The sequence below is a fragment of the Triticum dicoccoides genome, chromosome 3B (genome assembly GCF_002162155.2).
Source record: "Triticum dicoccoides isolate Atlit2015 ecotype Zavitan chromosome 3B, WEW_v2.0, whole genome shotgun sequence".
Lineage (NCBI taxonomy): Eukaryota > Viridiplantae > Streptophyta > Magnoliopsida > Poales > Poaceae > Triticum > Triticum dicoccoides.
In genome coordinates, this window is record NC_041385.1 from 504,731,674 (window position 1) to 504,741,213 (window position 9,540).

Here is a 9,540-nt window from a genome sequence, read left to right on the forward strand (position 1 = left end):
AAGTTCCAGCAACACCTGACACTAACCAACCATTGTTCATACTAGGATCAACCTGACCACATCTTCACTGCCCTACAATTTTCCCTAGCACAAAACCTAGCACAAAGACGCCAAACACAACCAGAACTGTCATATATCTGGTCTTCACTGCATCAATCTCTGCATTTTTTCTTTCAACTATTCTTGCAGAGCCATAACCACATTTTCAGTTATTGTTTGCTCTTCAAATGCATCTTTAGTCCTAGCACCCTTCAGTCTCCAAACTTCATCTCTTAAATCTCCAATCAAATTAGAAAAATAGTTAGTCAGTGGATCATCATGTCATTCAACATACCCACAACCACCATGCTAACCAATGAGCACAAATGAATCAGATTTATTGAGAGAAGAAAGGAAGAAATGAGCCACTGGAAGAAGAAACTGGGAGAAGCAAAATAGAGCTCACCAGCGCACGGATGCAGGCATAGTACCTCCTGCCGGGGTTCTGCCGGCTCCACGATATCCACCTTAGTGCCTTCCTTGGCGGATCGTAGTGGCAGAACTTCGGCGGCTCGTCCGCCATGGCGCCCTTGCGGTATGCAACCAGCGTCCTCGACTCAACCTCCCTCCTTCCGCTAGCTCGACGGAATCCGGGAGCGAAAGATGCCCCTAAGTACCCCGACATCGCACGCCGCCGTCGCCGCCGCAGTGCACCATGCTCAGATCGCGCCTCGTTGCCTCTGCCGCCGCCCTAAACCTAACGCTCAGATTCCCCAATCCCTTTCTGTAAACAAAACCGCGGTCCATCGGTCAACACAACCTCTTCGTGGCCCACCAGTCAGTATCATGGTGAAATCCCTGTCACGTCAGTTTATTTGCTTTAAAATGGTGTCAGGGTTTAGTTTAGATCGGGATTAATGAATTGAGTGTGCTGATTTCGGGGATTGAAAATTCAGGGTTCGATTTAGCTTTTCTCTACGGAAATGTTTGGGGCTGGGGCGCCGGCCGAACGCTCGGCCGGTCACTCCCAAGTCGTTCGCGCGCTCGCTTCACGCGTCCATCGATGCCACATACATGGGGGAGACATGGCTGTGGGGCCACCCACCGCTCACAGCCACACCTGCCTTATCCCATCACAGCCACCCAGCGCTCACCCACACCTGCCTTATCCCCTCGATCTCCTTCTTCTGTCCTCCACCAACAAGACACAGACTCCATTTTTGCCCCCAAAAACTCAGAGTTAAGCACCACCCCACCTCACACACTAGCCATGGCCGTACATCGTTGTGTTTTGATTCCATCCAGCTCTCAGCCACCCCGTTCCTCGTGGCCGGCCAGCAACCTCTTCAGCTCTTCTTTTCCCATCTGGTGTGATGCTGGGACAATGGGTGCCCACAAATGTTGTGACCGTAGTCAACGTTTGCTGGAACTAGCCTGTAGATTTGCTACCATCGGCGGTCATCAATTTTTTCGCTCGACCCCAACATCGGCGTTTAGCTACGACTTGGGCAGCACCTTGCTGGAACTAGCGTCGTCATTTGCTACAACTGGCCAGGCGGCGTGCTGGAAGTAGTGTTCATCGGTGCTGGAACAGGATGAGCCCCTTGCCGTCGACAATTTTTTTTGCTGGTACCTGCTAGTTTGTTTGCTAAAATCTTTTTCTTTGGAGTTTGCTAATGTGACTTTTGTTGCATTTGGTGTTAATTTTAGCTGGAACTGACTTTTTTTTGCTTCAACTGACAATTAGAAGATTTTGCTACTGAGATTTTTTTGCTGGATCAGTCGCTTTTGTTTTGTTACAACTAATTTTTTTTTAGCTGGAACCGACTAAATGTTTTGCTTCAACTGAACATTTTGGTTTTTGCTACAGAGGTTTTTGCTGGAGCACGGCTATGCTAGTGATGGTGCGGCGAGCCGGAGCTAGTGGTGGGCGAGTTCTTGTTACAACCATGGCTGCGGTGCACTGGAACCGGTTAACAGTTGAAGCTTTGCACACAACATATGACCGTGCTGCAACCCCGGCGTCCGTGAGAAGAGGGACAACAAGCTGGCAGCGGCGCTGGTGCTGCTGGGGCCGACGACGCTGACGACCGCCGAATCTAGCGAAGGAGCAGCCCGACAGAGGAGGCGTGGTGTGGGGCGGCGATTGCACAGTGTCGGGGGGTTGGGAAGTTGGGGACGAAGAAGAGGATCAGATCTGACGGTTACGCATAAAAAAAATCAAACGGACAGGGTGCGACCGACCCAAATTTGGGCCGGTGCACCGGCGCCTAATAGTCGCCTTTCTCTACGAGTTCAGGGTTTGCACCCGATCCGCTTTCTCTCTTGTATAGTGGCGATCGATCCCCTTCCCCACCTACTACTCTTCTTCCCCCCTCATCCCGGTCCCCTTTCTCCCTTGTGGCGATCGATCCCCTTCCCCTAGGGTTCTGGCCATCACATCCACTCCTCAACCGCCCGGGGAGCCAAGATCAGCTCCTCGACCACAGGAGGAACCAAGCCCCGATCCTCTACCGCTGGAGGGACCAAACCCCGCTCCTCCACTGCGGACGGGAACGAGTTCCCCAGCGAGGACGACAGTAGCGAGCTCCACCCCAGGACTGGTGGCCATGACGAGGGAGCGAAGTACTGGCAAGAAGCGGTCAGGGACCAAGCGGAACCAGGGCGGCAGCAGAGGGAACGAGGAGGAGAAGCCCGTGCCTGGGGCGAAGGAGGAGAAGCTGCCACCGAAGCTGTCCACCGACGCTCGGTTTCCAGGGGACAAGGGAGAGATCAGGGCCATGGAGGGGAAGAAGCCAACGCCGCAGATGGTGTTCATGGCAGAGAAGGAGGAGACAGTAAACAACGAATCAGGGGTTTGGAAGAGAAATCAGTCTACGGATGTGGCGTCTCCTGGGGACAGCGGCGGAATCACGAGGAGAGATGGCAAGGGGGTGAAGGAGAAAAAGCCGGCAGCAAAGACTCACAACAACGACAGCAGAGCGAAGCGGCACCAGGGCGGCAGCAGAGGGGAGGAGGAGAAGCCAGTGCCTGTGGCGAAGGGGAAGAAACTGCCACCGAAGCACTCCACGTACGCTCTGTTCCCAGTGGACAAGGGAGAGAGTAGGGGGGGGTGAGGGTGAGAAGCCAGCACCACAGATGGTGTTAACGGCAAAGCAGGAGGAGGTGGTAAACGCCGAGGCAGGGAAGAAGCGGAAGCAATCCCCAGAGGAGGATGAGGGGCAGAGCAGAGGGGTGAAGCCATTAGGAACCAGGCACATGGAGAAGTTGGAAGCAGAGATACAGGCATTCATCCTCTCCTCATACTGTGCAGAAAATTAAGTGTGAGGCTCTGTGTGAATTGACAGTTTGGTTGCGGATGCAGGTGCTGCCCGAGGAGGTGGTAAACGCCAAGGCAGGGAAGAAGCGGAAGCAATCCCCAGAGGAGGATGAGGGGCAGAGCAGAGGGGCGAAGCCATTAGGAACCAGGCACATGGAGAAGTCGGAAGCAGAGATACAGGCATTCATCCTCTCCTCATACTGTGCAGAAAACCAAGTGTGAGGCTCTGTGTGAATTGACAGTTTGGTTGCGGATGCAGGTGCTGCCAAAGGGCGATAATGTCGATGGCAAAGAGAAGAAAAAGAAAGGGAAAAGAATCCGGAGGAGTAAACTAAAGAAGGACCGGCTTATCACCCGCGCTGCACAACGAAATATGTTTGGAGTATGATTTCCTTACACACTGCATTTATGAAACATTCCAGTTTTGTTGTGACTAAAATCACTATGTCCACATGCATGAGCACGCGCACACACACACACACACTCACAGAGACTAGTGTGACAGCTCAGCAAAGTTTTAGCTTGTTTTTGCATGCAGTCGGCTTTGAAGGATGAATTTCCTGTGTTAAAAGATGGCTCAAAACCAAAAGTACTGATAACAGCATGCCAGTATATTATGGACAAGGTTTATGCCCTTATTAAATCATATTGTTCTTAGTATATTCTGGTTTATAACCTTATCATTATTTGCTAAACTTACTTTTGTTTACCATTTTTTCCCACTGCATATGGTGACAGCAAGGACCTTCATCTTCATTTATTCATGAGCTAATGCAACTCATTCCAGATGCATGCTATATTCATCGGACGAATGTTTGCCTCGATGAAGTATGTTTGCATGTTACTTTTCATTGATTTACTCGAGTGAGATAAGTTTAATTATCCACTGAATCATATTCTTCTTTTCAGGTGGTTGAGTATGCGAATGAAAGAAAATTTACTTCACTTATTGTTGCTCTTTCTGGTAAGAATTCATCATTTGGTTGTGTGATGTTTTTGTTTCTAATGTGTGACAACTTGGCTTCACATTTGTGTCACAGATGGCTTAAAAATTATCAACTTGCCTGATGGTCCCCTTGCACACCTTGAGCTCTCTGAGTTTACTCCACGAAAGGACATAAAGGTATATAAATACTCCCTCCGTAAAGAAATATAAGAGCGTTTAGATTACTAAAATAGTGATCTAAACACTCTTATATTTGTTTACAGAGGGAGTATATCTGTTTATGCTTACGATGTGTGTAATAGTGACTGCAAGCAATATGGTGGCTACTTTCTGGTTGATGTAGGTTCTAATGATGATCTTCATCTTGTTAGCTGCATATAGGAACATCATTTTGCTTATTTTATACAGTTTAGGAAAACATTTGGTGTATTCTTTCCACTTTCTTAGAAGGAAGGGCATAATACTGATATTTATGTGCTGGAAGGAGGACGACTTTTTGTTAATAATCTTATTATGTATGCTCCCTTTCCTATGAGACTGTTGTGTTTGTACTTTGTAGTAAGGCAGAGCAGTATTGCATTATACTATTGTTTATTATAACATAACTAGTGGAAAAGGTAAAAGGTGGAATTCGAATTTAATCAAGTGTTTCAGATAGCACCGCAATTTGGGGAACATCAGGGAATGGAATACTTAATTTTGTTACAGCATTAACCTTCTGAACTTTAAAGTGAGTTGAAAATGAATAGAACAATCAAGTTTGCATCAGTTGTTCATCCTAGTTCTTTTAGCTTGTATCTGTTTTTTCCCAGACATTTTAGTTTTGCCTCCCCAAATCAAACATGTTTGTCAAAGTTTAGTCTCATATAGTATATCTGCTGGAGTCTGGTATATGTCTCTGACTGTCTGACATATTCATGCGCTGTTTTACTTCTGCCACACTTTCAGCTTTGCCTAAATTATATCAAGTAGGATTTGGGTTCATGCCTTGTAGGTTATCTTCTAGATTCATAGAAAGCTGAAAAGTCTATAGCAGACAGGAACATTTTCATCAGCTGTTACTGATCTACTAGCTGATTTATTCACTAATTATAGCCAGTAAATTTGATGTGCTCTGTAGTCAAAGTGCTATTCACCCGTTTGATTTATCTCTTTATATGACAGAATCATGGGGAGCCAATAAGTCGTGAGCCAGAGTTAGTGTTTAATAATTTTGAAGCACATCTTGGCTATCGTCTTCAAAGGTGATTGGAGATGATACATTTTTTCTTTCTTCAAGATGTTAACCTGTCATTTATATTATTTTTTCACTCATCTACTTACCTTTTTGTTTATTCAGGTTGATATCGTCTCTTTTCCCTCAAGCTGATTTCAATAAACGGCAAGTGTTCACATTTGAACTGAAGCAACAGCATATACTGTTCCGTAATCACAGGTGAGTACATATCAAAATATAGGAACAAGTTCACATCTCCTTTTACCAAGATCTCATCCCACTTTTTGTGCTGCTCAATTAAGTATCCCATCCATATTAATAATCGCTGCTTGGAATATTCAGCTATGTTGTATGTTGTAAAATCTTCAAATATTCAGCTATCATATTGAACACTATGTTGTTACTTGGAATCTTTTGCAAGCATTGAGAACAGCGAGGATCAAAATTCTGTTGTGCAAGTGTGCATAGTAAATGCTAATCTGTGGTCGTACGAGATGGCATTGAGGGCTAGAAATTATATTGACCCACTACACGATGAAGCAAGATTAGGGAATACAAGAAAATGGGAGTGGGTATGGTTTTTACACTTTACCTCGAACAGTTGGTGGGTGAGTAAATGGGAGGATAGGCTCTCCTACTGACCTTGCCCAAATGTGGATCAAAGAGAGGGATTATGGGGCAACATACAGGGGCCGGCAGTGTTGGCCTTCTCATCAGATTGAGGTGGGCGGAAACGTGGTTGGGCCTAGAGATATTGGGACAGGGGCAGAGGATGAAACGACATGCAATGCAAGACAAAAGGATGGTAGGGACATAAGTCGAATTATGAGCAGTGCGAAACCGGGTCAAAGCGACTTATTATCACCAGCAACTGAAAAATTTCATTTTCTACATACATTTTATGTAGTGGATTACATACATCTACCTTAATGAAGGAAATCATATATGTTTGTTCTCCAGTTAATAATGGGCGCATTTCCTTATTATATGGTAAGTTCATTTCGGAAACATGCAATTTTACCATACCATCTTACTTCAGCATCTGGAAATAATAGTACGTGGTCTTGATAATAGGTACTTGTATGAAATGAAAGAAGAATTGAGGGATGGAAATACTGGTACTTTTCCAGGAGTCAAATTGAAAGCTTCTGATGTAACTTGTCACCTACTAGTAAGTGAGCTAGCTGTAGATTTTCGCAATGTAATTGAAGCCAGATGACTGCACTGTACGATGACTACATCATTAGCTGTAAACCTAAATTGTTCATTATAACATAGGAATGTGGACCTCGTTTCACTCTTAGACTGACTGCCCTGGAATGCGGCCTGTCCGTCGGAAAAAAAGGAAAGTTTGAGTGGCATTGGTAGGTACTTTATTATTCACTCATTTTATGATGGCATTATATACCGAATTGTTCTTGACATGGTGGAAATTCTTGTAGGAATACATCTCTGGAATCTTCTGAGGCGCTACCAGGGCGCTGAGCTTTTGGCCTGTCTATTTGTCAGGAGAATATTTTTGCAAACTCTTCATTAGACATTAGACACTAGCTGTAGCCAATTTTTGCATCACACATTGGTGTTAATATTACTACTGCTGACATTGATGCGTCTACCAGTCAGTACTGCACCAAATTAGTTTAGATTTCTTCATCCTCTCTTTTTATTATATGAAAAGTGTTTTTTTGAAGCAAGATGGCTGCACTGTACGATGACTACATGGTTAGCTGTAAACCTAAGGAGGTGTTTGTTTCGCGCTACTGTAAGGTAATCGAATTACAGCGTTAACAGGTCCCACTAAATCGTGTTTGTTTCCCTTGCTCTGTAATCCGATAACATGGTATCAAATCCCAGCCTAATACAAAACCGATACCGCTGGAAATCTGCTGTAACAGATTACGTTGCAGCCATCTCCTCTCCACACCAGGTGCGATGCCATCTCCTCTCCACACCAGATGCGATCGCACGAGATATGCGGCCTCCTTCCTCGTTCCTCACGCACGAGCTATGCGGCGCTCTTTGTTGAGAGAATTCCTTATTTAACACTGTATTTAAATTTTATGCCCTATTTGACATCGACAAATAATTTCTTCCTTATGTAACAACGAGTCTAAATTTTATGCCTTATTTGACACTTCTGTTCATTTTAAGCCTAAATAATACTTGAAAAGACCCTTTTACCCCTCCGTGGTACGTTTGTGCGCGCGTGCTGTTCAATGAATTTTTATCGTCTTTATTACTCCCTCCGTTCCGAATTATTTGTCTTAGATTTGTCTAGATACGGATGTATCTAGCACTAAAATGAGTCTAGATACATCCGTATCTAGACAAATCCAAGACAAGTAATTTAGAACAGAGGGAGTAATAATTATTATACTTCTAATTGTTGGATTTTTCTTATGAAGCTCACATAATCTATTTTGAATGTCTGAGTTTTTTTAGTGCAGGATCTCCAAGGGAGAATATAAGGATGCGTAGATACAGAACGATATAGTGAAGCTATATTAAATTTTTCACGTGTTTGCGCGTACTGCTGCATGTGTGTGCACGCGTGCAAAGACGTGTGTGTACATGTGTTACTGTGTGTGCGTGTGGTAAAAAAATCACAAACTGGCCCTTTGACCAAAGTACAACACAAAATGACCCTCTTTTAAAAATATTTCATAAAATGGCCCTAACCGCATGACGCCCGTATCTGGGGCGCCATGCTAGATAACAGAATGCCTCGGTCAAAGGCGCCATGCGCGTTGGCGTTGACTGCCATGTTTGCTTGGCCTTGGGCCCATGACGCCTCGGCCCAGGGCGCCATGGGCTGTACCACGACGCCCCGCCCCGGGGCGCCATACCCCTTCACTACATCGCCGCCCAAGCCCCTCAGCTCTCTGTTCGTTCTTTCTCTCCTCTCTCTGTTCTTTCCCCACTCCATGGTACCCCTCAAACCGCCCCTCCCTCTCCTCACTCAAGAGCTGCGGATCTGAGTCGAAGATCGGTGGATCCGGTTGCCCTTCGAATCCTCAAGGTATTCTCCTCCCTTTCTCCTCTTTCTATTGGTTGAAATCTCTCCATTTGATTGATTTGGGTGAAACCCTAGTTCATCCTTTTGTTGAAATGGATAGTGGATTTTGGTGTGATAATGTAGGGATTAGTGTATTTAGGATATGCATGGCTTAGAATATGTATGATATAGGATTTTTATGGGAGTGCTATGAATTTGGTTAGGATATGCACGCACATATATATGGTGTATGGAAGAATTAGTGCAAATATATGGTGTATGATATTGTAGAAAATTATATACACATATATGGTGTATGGAAGAAGAATTAGTGTAGAAATTTTGCACATGTATGTATGTTTTTGCACTAGTGCGGATATTTGCAAATGACAACGGGGATTACCATATACATTTGTAATTTGCAGGATGGCTTCTATTATCCATCAATCGTATGATCAATTGCATCGTGGACGGTTCATGGCAGATGAAGGAAGGGTTTTTGATCAGCTTCTCCTGAGGTCCGGTTCGGTTCATGACAAGATGAAGTATGACGAGCGATACACAGAGTATATCCGGAAGACCGGGCTTCTCCCTTTCATCTCACTCGTGCCTCGTTCGATGCCGAAGATGAACCCTTATGCGATCACGGCACTCGTTGACCGATGGTGCCCTGAGACACATACTTTTCACTTCTATGCTGGGGAGATGACTGTCATTTTGCAGGATGTTTCTCTTATCACTGGACTTCCCATCAAAGGAGAGCCTATTTGTTTTAGCACAGATTCTGATGGATGGAGTGAGATTATGGTTGGACTCATAGGGAGGGAGCCAGGGGTACAAGGGAAGTCCGCCGGTGCAAGTTATCATTGGATTGCTGAACACTTTGGGGAATGCCCGGCTGATGCAGACGATGAAACAGTGCAACAGTATACCAGGGCATACTTGTGGTATGTAGTCAGCCAGACTCTTTTCTCTGACGGCACTGGTGTGAACGCTTCCTTTATGTGGATTAAGCTGTTTGCTGGGTGGGAGCATGGACTCAGTTGGGATACGACGGCGTTGGCTTATTTGTATCGTCAGGTAAG

At 45.2% G+C, this 9,540-nt stretch overlaps 1 protein-coding gene across 7 annotated transcripts; it reads left to right on the plus strand.

Annotated features, from left to right (window-relative positions):
• The first annotated feature begins 3,087 nt into the window (after window positions 1–3,087).
• LOC119276770 (brix domain-containing protein F44G4.1-like) lies at window positions 3,088–7,255 on the plus strand. Of its 7 annotated transcripts, none has more exons than XR_005136810.1 (12): window positions 3,088–3,264; window positions 3,344–3,478; window positions 3,558–3,680; window positions 3,837–3,923; window positions 4,037–4,126; window positions 4,208–4,262; window positions 4,339–4,421; window positions 5,409–5,488; window positions 5,584–5,679; window positions 6,368–6,450; window positions 6,535–6,631; window positions 6,739–6,804. XR_005136810.1 is itself a non-coding variant. In XM_037557919.1 (12 exons), the coding sequence occupies exons 1-12, from the start codon at window positions 3,118–3,120 to the stop codon at window positions 6,943–6,945; spliced, it is 1,122 nt and encodes a 373-aa protein (XP_037413816.1). In that variant the 5' UTR covers window positions 3,088–3,117; the 3' UTR covers window positions 6,946–7,255. The 7 variants fall into 7 exon arrangements, 3 of the variants coding, with proteins under 3 accessions (XP_037413816.1, XP_037413818.1, XP_037413817.1); XR_005136808.1 differs by lacking the exon at window positions 6,739–6,804 and adding an exon at window positions 5,882–6,265 and having other exon boundaries at window positions 6,535–6,592; XM_037557919.1 differs by lacking the exon at window positions 6,368–6,450 and adding an exon at window positions 6,903–7,255 and having other exon boundaries at window positions 6,739–6,824.
• Window positions 7,256–9,540: the final 2,285 nt, after the last annotated feature.

Excerpts from the sequence above, each read along its gene's own strand:
- LOC119276770 (XM_037557919.1), top strand. The coding sequence starts at position 3,118 with ATGGTGTTAACGGCAAAGCAGGAGGAGGTGGTAAACGCCGAGGCAGGG. Across the intron at positions 3,681-3,836 it reads CACAACGAAATATGTTTGGA|TCGGCTTTGAAGGATGAATT; the intron begins GTATGATTTCCT and ends TTTTGCATGCAG. Across the intron at positions 5,489-5,583 it reads CTTGGCTATCGTCTTCAAAG|GTTGATATCGTCTCTTTTCC; the intron begins GTGATTGGAGAT and ends TTGTTTATTCAG.